Genomic DNA, 11,082 nt, shown 5'->3' on the forward strand with positions numbered 1-11,082 from the left:
GAATGCAGATGGTATGCGGAAGTGGTTTGTTCAACTAATGAGCAGCTATTTTGCTATCAATTTGGTATATGCAATATTGAACTCGCTGTACAAGGAAACTTATGTGGATGAGGAGGAAGTACTAGAGCTGTTGCACAAACTGAATAAGAATCCTGTAATAGTAATTGATGGGATATCAGCATGAATGCTAAAAGAGTGTCCAGCTGTGAACTGGCTATTCCCTTGACTAGGCTATATAATTTGAGTCTCTGAACAGGGCAGATTCTACAGGAGTGGAAAGATGTATGGTAATCCCATTGCACAAGTGTGGTGCAAAGAACGATGTATCCAACTATTGGCCAGTAGGTATCTCAGGAGTGTTGCTGAAGATTTTGGAAAAATTGGTTAGGGCTAGCATTCAGAAATGGGTTGACAGTGAACAGTATGGATTTACTAAGGGAAGGTCATGTTTTAGCAACTTGTTTATTCTCTAATAATCTTACCACTGAGTTAGATAAGAGGAATGGATATGCCATGATACTTTTTGATTTTGCTAAGGCTTTTGACAGAATATAGAATGAAATAATGTTGCATAAATTTGGGGAATGTGAGATTGGATTATAAACTGTTGGCATGGATAAGAGGATGGCTGACTGACAGATATCAAAAAAGTGGTATATGGGGATGTGAATCTGCAAGATTCAAGGTAACCAGTGGTGTGCCTCAAGGATCAATTCTTGGTCCATTGTTATTCAATCTGACATTGGGAATGATTTGACATACAGCTATTTGCTGATGATGCAAAGATAGGTAGAGTAATCAGGAGTGCTTCTGATATGCAATACTTGCAGTATGATTTGAATAGGCTGGAATTGTGGGCATGTGAAAATGGATGTCAGTAAATGTAAAGTCATGCACTTTAGTGTGATTAGATATCCAACGCCATATTTTATATTGGTGGGATTATGCTTGAAGAAATTGATGAGGCTGAGATATTGGAGTTTTAGTTAACACATGAAGTTGAAATTCCAGGGTCATATAGCAAAAATTGTAAATGCAACTCAGAGAATGATGGCAATTGTGAAACAAACCTTGACATGTAAAGATAAGAAGTCATTTTACCTCCTTTACAAGGCCTTGATAAGACCTCACTTAGACTATTGCGTGCAGGTCTGGTTTCCATTGTTTTTCTGATACAGAGAGAGAGAGAGTGTGCAAAGGAGTGCGTCAAAAATGATATCGGGATTGTGGAAGACAAATTGAGAAGTTGGTAGTTTGCAGAGACTAGCAAACAGGAGAAAGAGGAGTGATATGATTAAGACTCAAACTTCTGAAAGGTTCATACAGGATTTCAGTAGATGGAGTTTTTCATTTTATGGAAAGTGGGGAAAGGACAAGAGGGCATCTATGGATGCTGAGAATGACTGCTGTCAGGATGGGGGTTAGTCTAGATTTTTCTCTCAGCATAGTGTGTGATTGGAATGGATTGTTGCTGGATGTGTGTGTGCAAGTAGCATGAATGAATTCAAGAAGGTATGATAGTTGGTGCAAATAGTATGCCCTCCCTTGATGAGTTCCTGACTTCCTGGATGTCTCTCTTGATAATAATATGACCTTCCCATTGCCATTTAGATCTTTTAATGACTGTTACTATACGCCCACAGATGCGAGACACTTCTGCGCATATCAGAAGGAGAATCCTTTCCGATAATAAAGTAATCAATCCATCTTGTGGGATGAGTTTTTTATTATTACACATCGGAAAATTAACTTTTCTTTTATGAACAGTGTAGTTTTTAAAGTGGTAACTATTTTTCAGTTGGAAAAGTTTACGTATAAAGCATGTGATTTTGCATGTTAGTGACCAATTCATACATCCTTTTTCTTCTTCTTCAGCATGAATTGACTATTCTTGGCGATCTACCAGTTACTGTTCTATGAACTGTGGGCATACAATATGTCTCTCACACTAGTCTGAGCTCTGACCCAACTATTGCACTTTTTATCTAGAATGGCAGTACTGAGTAATGGTCTTTCCATTTTCCTCTGGGTAATCCTCAACTTGTTGGTTAATTTTTTTTAGTTAAAGTCTATGTTTCACTTTCATATGTCATGACTGGAAGTATACAACTGCTGAGTATTTTTCGTTTAAGGCAGATTGAGATGTTTCCCTTGAGTGCTTCACTGGGTTTTCCAAAGGCTATCCAACCAAGTTGAACTCTATAATTTCTTTTTTACAGTCACCCCCTCTATTGTTATCTTTTGTCTTAGGTAAACATAGGAGGCTGCTATATCAATTTTCTGGTGTTCCATTTGTACTGGCATTTTTGGTAATGCATTTATTATACATTATCTATTATATTATACATCTGGATAATACCCAAATCTAATTAAGATTTAAATAGTTTGATTCATTTATTTAGTAATTGGTCAAGTTTAATTTTAATGTCATGAAACAGCCTGTAGCTCAGTCAGTAGTGTTGATACCATTCATTTGGAAAAAAATATTAGTTTTAATTTTAGTCTGCTAAATGAAGGGTACAAAATATACGCAGGAATATTAAGAGAAACTAAACAGTATTGTAGAAGACAAGCTACTAGAACAGAATGGATCCTGGAAAGGCTGTTCTTGCATAGACTAAATTTTCATGTTAAAATATTAATTGAAAAACAAAGAGAATTTCAAAAAATAAAAGAATGACTTTCAAAGGAGAAAACTCAAGAAGTAAATAAAGTAGAAGTAAATTAAGAAATAAAATAGTGATAAATAAAATATTAGAACAAGTAAATATCTTCAAATACCTAGGATTCAACTTATCATATGAAGATGAAAAAGATACATTAAAACATCAAATTTTGTTGAAGTAAACGAAATAATATATTTAAGCCATCCTTTGTACAAAAACATGCCAGAATTAGACTATAATGTTCTGTCTACACCAGCTTTATTATATGGAATTAAAACATGGACTATTAAAAAAAAAAAATTAAAAACAGATTCAAACAGCAGAAATGAAATTTCTCAGAAAAACAGTTGGTTATACCAAGTGGGACTAGAAAAGAAAAAGAAATTTTACAGTCCTTGAATATAAAACCAATTAATCATTATATATAAGTAAATGTAAACAAAAACAAAAATGGTTAGAACGTTGAATTTGAATGGACAATAGCAGACTGTCAAAAATACTTATAAACGGAAAAAGAATTGGAAGAAAGCAGTGGCATGAGACTGGAAGACCACTTGGCTTAAAATCCATGATAGGAAGAAGAATTGTATATGTTACAAGGTCCTTTAAGGATTTTCGTTTTTTTCCCCTCCTACCTTGGAAAGTTTATTTGTAAATCTATAATACATTTAGTAGTGTTGGCAGGATAAGGATTCCCCCCCCCCATTTTTTAATAAATTTTATTTTATTTTTTAGATACTCCGGAAATTCTGCTCTAGAGACCAAACATGGAATGTTCAAGCTGCTTCAGGCCTCCAAATAAGCAGAGCAGTGGTCTCACACTGGGCAATGAAATTTATCTCCCACCTAAAGACAATCATGAACATCTATGCCTATGGTGCATTCAAACCTGCAGTCTGTTGGTTGGAGAACTGATATATTCTAATCACTTAGCATGACTGTGAGATAGCTAGTCTCACAGACTATAAATTTGGTGTGCTAAATTTGGGATTTGTGAAAGCAAAGTGCTTTCCTTATGAGTAAATATATTAATACGTGCTTACTGGACTATTTGTTGAAAAATTGAGTTAGTACCTGAACATTTAATTGAAATCATATTGGAGTGCTTAATCTGTCTCTGACCTCTTGTTAGTAACAGTGGATCTGTATATTTGCATCTGCCTTATAGTGAATTGAAAACATTGAATGTCAAACCCTGCAACTATTGCTTGGTATACTGAATGAAAGAAAAAATATAGAGGGAAATCTTATTAAAAACTAACAAACCTGTTATACATAAATTACTAAAAAAAAAAAAAAAAAAAAAAAAAAAAAAAAAAAAAACATTATGCACTAAAACTTGGCAAATATGAATTTAACAACTTAAAATTGTGTAGCTTAACATGCAACTACAAGAACTCTAAGGAAAAGCAAAAATTTGAGAGTGAAATTTCTTTTATCCACAAACGGTTGTAAACCTATAGTATATTAGTACTGCAGATGGGCTAAGGATTTCTTTATCATTTACTTTTTTTATTTTTTACATAATCTGAAACTCTGCTCTGACACCAAACAGAAGTTCTTCATGCCACTTTGGGCCATTGGTCTCGCATCAGGCAATGAAATTCAAGGTTGAACAGGCTTGTTCAACCGGCGATGCCCCAGCTGACATGAAATTTTGTCATATTATACCATCATTTTGTATTTTGGTTTAAGCCAATAAGAATACAATTTGGTCTTCTTAATCTCAAATTGCCAGCCCATCCTCGTTCGTTCAGTATCCAGGTAGATACCCAACAGGGTGCACCACGAGAAGGTGAGGATTGGACATTAGGAAGAAGCCCTGATCAGTTCTCTGCATTCCTTTAAAGGCTATGTGGAAGTCTTCTCTCAGTTATATAGCTTTGACCCTTAAGCACTCCTTCCTGTCTACATCAATTTCATCATTGAAAAGGATGAAAAATCAGCTTTCTTATACAGGGTGTTCGGGATAAATTTGACAGTTTCGTAAGGAAAAAGAAAATCTTCTTTGTATCTATTAAATTTAATGAATTGACAAAAAAACATTACAGGCAGAGTTAATTACAATACTATCAACAAGATTTACTCAAAATAACCACCACTAGCATCGATCACAGCTTCAATTCTGCTTCGGAACCTCGAACAAGCTGATGCTACAGTCTCCCTGGGAAGGGCCGCAAAAACTGTTTTAATTTTATCCATTAACTGGGCTTTTGTATTACTGGAAGTGCGATTGGTGTCTTTTTCAACTGCGCCCCATACAAAATAATCCATGGGGTTAAGGTCTGGGGAGTTTGGAGGCCAAACATTTGGACTGGTGAAGTCGTAGAAATTTTCAGACAACCATTTTTGACTTTTCCCAGAGGTGTGGCAAGGGGCCGAATCCTGCTGCCATACATACGGCCTACCATTGCCTACCCTTGTTATCCAGGGCTTGACTACAGTTAGCAACTCCACGAACAAAGCCCGAATTCCAATGCCAGGGTTCTTCAACACCTGTTCCTGCAGATTTGCGAGGAATTCTGCTGTACGAACGCAATCAGATCGTCTGCTAGGGATCTTTCTTCTTGCTACATCCTCGTAGTCACCATTGCAAGTCTCTAGTTCATGCCTGATTGTTTTTACTGTATTCAGGGAGCATTGGGCAGCAGTCGTAATATCCTTATTTTGATGGCGGGCACGAATCATCATGATACAAGTTATTCTCTTCCATGATTCAGGTGGGTTCCAGCTATCCATCCTTTCTGACATCTTGTATGTGAATGAAGAAGGGTCCAAACTTTTAAATGAAGAGAAGTGTGTGTTAATACATGTAACTTACGGAAAAATATAATTAATTATAAATATGTCAAATTTATCCCGAACACCCTGTACATCTGTCTCTCTCATGACTCATCTGGTGTACTAACAACTTATAGAACATAGATAAATCAGTTTGAACTGAGATATAATAAACCTATCTTTACTAGCTATCACAGGATTCAACTTATCCTTCTCAAAAAACAGGCATCAAATTTTTAATAGAGCAAGTTGTCCTTCCCAACCCTTATCTTAAATTAGAACTTGACACCAGAGCATTGTGCTGTAGAATGCTTAACATGAAAGATTTTGCATCTGACAAGCCTGTATAGCAAATTACAGTTCCATACATTGCAGAAATTTCAGTCAAGTATCCTCAAGGTATAATTTAGTTCCCAAATTTTTGTTAATAAACTCTTCTTAGTTACCCTCCACTACAGATAAACAGCCCCATCTTTTCTAGCATATTGCCCTCTCTTACTTTGGACAAATAGGACCTTACTGTTTGGGGGAAGACTGTTTACCACCAGTCTTGCATTAAACATAAAGAGCCAAAAGAATCTGATTTAGTACAATGACTAAATCAGATTCTGTAATGGGCAGATCCTGTGGTCCAGGATCTGCCCATTACATCATTGTTTTTAACTTTGAGTGATTGTTCAGAGTGCTAAACAGGCCATATGCTAGATCACTCTAGCACATGGGTTATACTGTTGAAAGGAGTATCCCTTGTTGTTGCACGGCCTTTTGAATTGTTTGTTCAGTGATCTTTAAGTTTCAGATAGTATTATTAAATTTCTTGGTTTCAGATTTCTGTTTACTACGTCACAAGTACCATTAAAAACGTTTTTAACCACCTATGAATAATTCACCTCACAGAGGGAAACAGTTTTGCTTTAATCAATATTACATAAATATTAATTAGTTTTCAGTTTTTTTTTTTTTTTAATAAATGTAGTTTTGAAATTTTTTAAAATACTTTCTAAACTTTTATTTAGAGTGCTGGAGAAATGCAAGATGCAAAATCTGGATTGGAGCCAGATCCTGTGCAAGAAGGTGATATTTTAAGCAGCACTGGCTTAATTCCAACTAAAACTGCAGCTTTTATGGTAGCATCTTCTAATCTGCATAACCATGCAACCCTTATTAGAGTTTTGCCTGGTAGTGGTGTATGTGATTCTTCAGATACCCCGAAAGATGATCTGAAGAGGAAGTGTGATTCTAGTAATGACCTAATTGTTGAAACAGTTAATAATGGCGATCAGAACACACTTATTATCAGAAGCCAGCATGCTGTTAAAATAGCAAAAGTGGAAAGACCTTCAGCAGAAACACCTGTGTTTGAAGAAGAAACTACAAGTGGTACAGTTCCTAATAAGAGTTCCGGTACTTATTCTGTTTCTTGTAAGTTTGAGCAGCTACCTGCAAAAGATCCAGAAGCTGGTTCTGTTCCAAGTGAGGAATACTTATCTAACTGCAATGAAAACTCGTCAACATCATTCCAAAGTTCAGTCTCGAGCAGCATATCTGACACACCTGTGATGAATGGTGAGTGTGAAGAAGACAGTAGGATAGAAGTCCCTGTAAAGTGTGACAGCAGTCACCAGCCGAATGTAGGTACTGATGACAATGCCAACGTGTGTACATTAGTGGATTCTGGTTCTGTTGAGCAGTTACCACTCACTGGTTCTCCCTTATCCAATTTATCAGATCAAGAAAACGACATTAGTAACAGTTCAGTAAAGCATGTTGCAACTACTCGGGTGAATGGAGCCCATGTTTCACTTCTTCAGCCCAAAAATGATAATACAGATGCAAATTGTATTAGATCTTCTGCACTCCCCCCAGACTTCTGGAAGAAACAGAATGCTGTAGTTGACCAGGTATTAATCACAGATGTAACAGCCAACTTGGTGACTGTTACAGTTCGTGAGTGTAGCACACATTTTGGTTTCTTCAGGGAAAGATCAGATGAAGTAAGGAGCTTTGAACAGCACATGTGACTGCTGGTTGTGCTATTCTGTATTAAATAAACTGCCTATTTTCATATTTTTTGTAAGAAGATTCTCTGAGATTAAATTCATCTCACAATGATAAATCTTAACCATGTATACAATGTGAAGAAAAACAAACAAAACAGAATTACTATTTGTAGTATCTGTTGTAAAATATTTTGATATATTTATATAAGATCTGTAATGTTTACATAGTTACTATGCACTTGTTTTGTAAAGCACTTAGTTGTATAGCTACAAATACTGTGAGCAGGGAGTTCTATTTCAGAAGGTGCATAAGAACATACACTTTATGCATTGAAGCATAAACATCAAAACTTTAATAAAAGGGAGTCATTTATTATTGTCTGCAGCTCTTACTCTGTAAGAAGTGAAATGTCATAACAGGTGCAGCTTTGAAAAAGAAAAAAAAACATTCTGCAGATAGTAATAGTGAATGCTACTTTGTGAGGCATAGCTATATAGCACTTATTAATTTGGGGTTTATTTATTTTTTGTACATATTCTTCAGTTATACCAAATAAATTGTTTTGAAGAGAACTTTTTACCAAGTTATAAATTCTGTTAAATATTGTATAAAACTTGGACACTGATTATTGTAAATTAACTTCATTTTCAAGGAATCTTTCATATTTTTGCACTTAGATTATACTTGTTTTTATTTTTCAGTTAAGAAAATTATTGAAAATTTGCCATTTGGAATGTTGATTCCCATATTTTTCAGTTGTGGAAATGTGTACCATAAGATGAAATGACACTTTTGAAAACAATTGTTATAAATAAGAAAGCTGTTCAAATAACAAACATCCTCTGGCAAGTGGCTGAGTAATGTTATATAAAAAAAAAACTTCCATAAAGTTGGAAAAATTAAATATAAATTGCGCTATAGCTTCAAAGAAATGAACTTAAAGAGACAGTGTACAACCAAAATAGGTTGAAATGCACATTTTTAGTGTGCTGACTTCTCTACTAAATCTGAAAAGACCACAAGAGTAGTTTATGGACAGGTTGTTATACTGAATCTTCTTTATTATAGCATTGTGCCTGTGATGCTCTTCTTGGGACTTTTTTAGTAATTATGTGATCAAATTGTTATAATGGTGTTTGCTATAGTGAGAGCTAATTGAACTATTAATATTATTAGATGAATAACATCGTAATCTTGCATCAGTTTGAAATGAACTTGGTAAAAACCAAAAAGATTTAAAATTCTTAAGGCTAAAGTTACTATTAGATAAGCTGTTTTTTTATCACAAAAAACTTATAAAGAAATTTTTAAAATTGCATACTAATTTGAATCATCCAGTGTCGGTTTTCATTTACAAAAAACCAGTTGCTCTGTCTTTCTGATGGTACTTTTAAAATGTCCCAATTTCTCCATTTGTGATTCCCAGAAAATTCATCTTTATTGAAATTTTTCTGTCTATACAGAAAAATTCAGTTATACTGAACCTTCTTTATTATAGCATTGTGTCTGTGATGCTCTTGTTAGGACTTTTTTTGTAGTAATTATATGATCAAATTTATTATGGTGTTCTATAGTAAGAGCTAACTGAACTATTGATTTGTATTAATATTATTAGATGAATAACATCTTAATCTTGCATCACTTTAATGAAATTGGCTTAAGGCTAAGGTTGCTATTAGATGTTTATTTACACAAAACTAGTTGCTCTGTCTTTCTGACAGTACATTTCAAAATGTCCCAATTTTTCCCATTTGTCATTCTCAGAAAATTCATCTTTATTGAAATTTTTTTTGTCTATACAGAATAAAACTGATTAATTTTTCTGCTAGATTGTATGCATTTGGTTTATTCTTAACCACATAATTCACAAAGTCTATATTCTCAGTAGATCCATTTGAAAGGTATATTTAATTTATTCAATAATAAGACAAAGCTAAAGTGGGCTGAAATCATCCATTTTAGAAATCATTTAACACACACACATCTGAGAACAGTTATCTGCTTACTTTAAAATTATGGAAATGTCCGGATCTTGACACAGATTTATTCGGCAACAAGATCATGATTTTGGTCCTACATCCTATTGCAGTTTTAAAAATGCATGAAAGGTGCCAACCTGGTGTTTTTAGTTGGTTGATTTTTGAAGAACCGAGGAATTAAAAATATTTTAATTTTCATGTTAATGAAATGTTGACTCTGGTAAACAAGAAATTTGCTTTACCTGATTCTGCTTTTTCAAAAAATTTGCCTTTAGCATAGTATAGAACTGAATTGTTTCGACACAAATTCCTTTCGAAAAATTGACTGTACAGTGTGCTGAAATCACTCAAAATGGTCTGCATCTGGGATGTTTTCCTTTGATTTTCATATGTGCTGCCATTCATGAGAGGTAAATTTGTCTATGGCAAGTGCATAGACAAGTTCACTTGGACTTTAGTTTCTATGGAGAGGCTGTGGAAATTAAGCTTCACTGTGTATGTATGATCTGCTACAACATAGTGCTGTGTTCTGGTGTAACTAGCCATTTGAAATTCATGTTTTAGAATTTGTTTCATTTGTTCAAACATTCACATTTACTTTTTTGAAATATTTTTGCTATTATTACTGAGCAAAACAAATTCCACAATTCAAACTAATTAATGACAATACAGTTATTACTTTAATATCGCAGCTGTATGCAACAGCTTTGAAAAATTCCCAGAAATAACTGAGTACATTTTTCATTCAGTGGGAAGAATTAATCTTGTACCATGATTCATTTGCTATTTCTAGATAACTGCTTTTACGATTTGTATGTTGGGTTACAAGCTGTCAGCATCACAATCAATGCCTAATACAAGTGTTCTTACTTCTTTACATTATATGTTCCTCCATACAGGATGGCAATCTCGGGAGTGTAAAGGTGGTTCATGACATGATCAAGGCTTGAGTTAGTTGGTATTATATAGAGATGCAGGATTTCTTCAACTAGTTTTTCATATTGCAAAATAGAAAGAATCAGCCAGAAAAACAGATAATACACTATAGAGTATCGTTAGTTGCACTTAACTGGTAATTTGAGTAATTGCCAAAATGACATCAAGAAAACCCTCATTAATATTGATACTAATAAGACTCCTGATCCAGATGGTATTCCTCCAGTTGTGCTCTGGAGGAAGTTGTACACCCATCTTGTATTACCTATATAAATTATCATATTCTACCCAACAGCATGAAAGCAAGCCTACATCCAGACTGTACCCAAAAAAGGAGGCAAAAGTCTGCCATCTAATTATCAACCCATTGCTCACATTTCAGTACTTTCAAAAATGAAGGTTAAAAACCGGTTTCTTCATTACCTGGAGACTCGACAGTTAATCAGCGATCACCAATATGGATTCTGCCATTCCCATTCTACAGCTGACCTCCTAGCTACTCTCGCCCATTTTTGGACACAGGCCATGGAAAATTTGGAGAAACTCGTGTTATTGCTCTCGATATTTCAAAAGCATTTGATTGTCTGTCACTGAGGCTATCTTATGGCCTCCCTCCTGTGCTCTGTGACTGGATTGCTGTCTTCCTCGCAGGTCGTTCATTGTCATGATGGATGGCCTCCTCATCAGATTTCTCCATCAATGCTGGAGGGCCCAGTGAT

The 11,082-nt window shown here is 34.8% G+C and overlaps 1 protein-coding gene across 1 annotated transcript in view; it reads left to right on the forward strand.

The window, feature by feature from the left end:
- LOC150109050 (uncharacterized) overlaps positions 1 to 9,274 on the forward strand; it is a 55,690-nt gene extending 46,416 nt beyond the window's left edge. Inside the window, exon 5 of the mRNA XM_090405121.1 lies at positions 6,464 to 9,274. Coding sequence (XP_090261247.1) covers positions 6,464 to 7,468 — 1,005 coding nt within the window. The 3' untranslated portion in view covers positions 7,469 to 9,274. The remainder of the gene's footprint in view (positions 1 to 6,463) is intronic.
- Positions 9,275 to 11,082: the final 1,808 nt, after the last annotated feature.

This window comes from Typopeltis vanoorti, chromosome 2, assembly GCF_054136105.1.
Source record: "Typopeltis vanoorti isolate ZY-2024b chromosome 2, IOZ_Tvanoo_1.0, whole genome shotgun sequence".
NCBI lineage: Eukaryota > Metazoa > Arthropoda > Arachnida > Uropygi > Thelyphonidae > Typopeltis > Typopeltis vanoorti.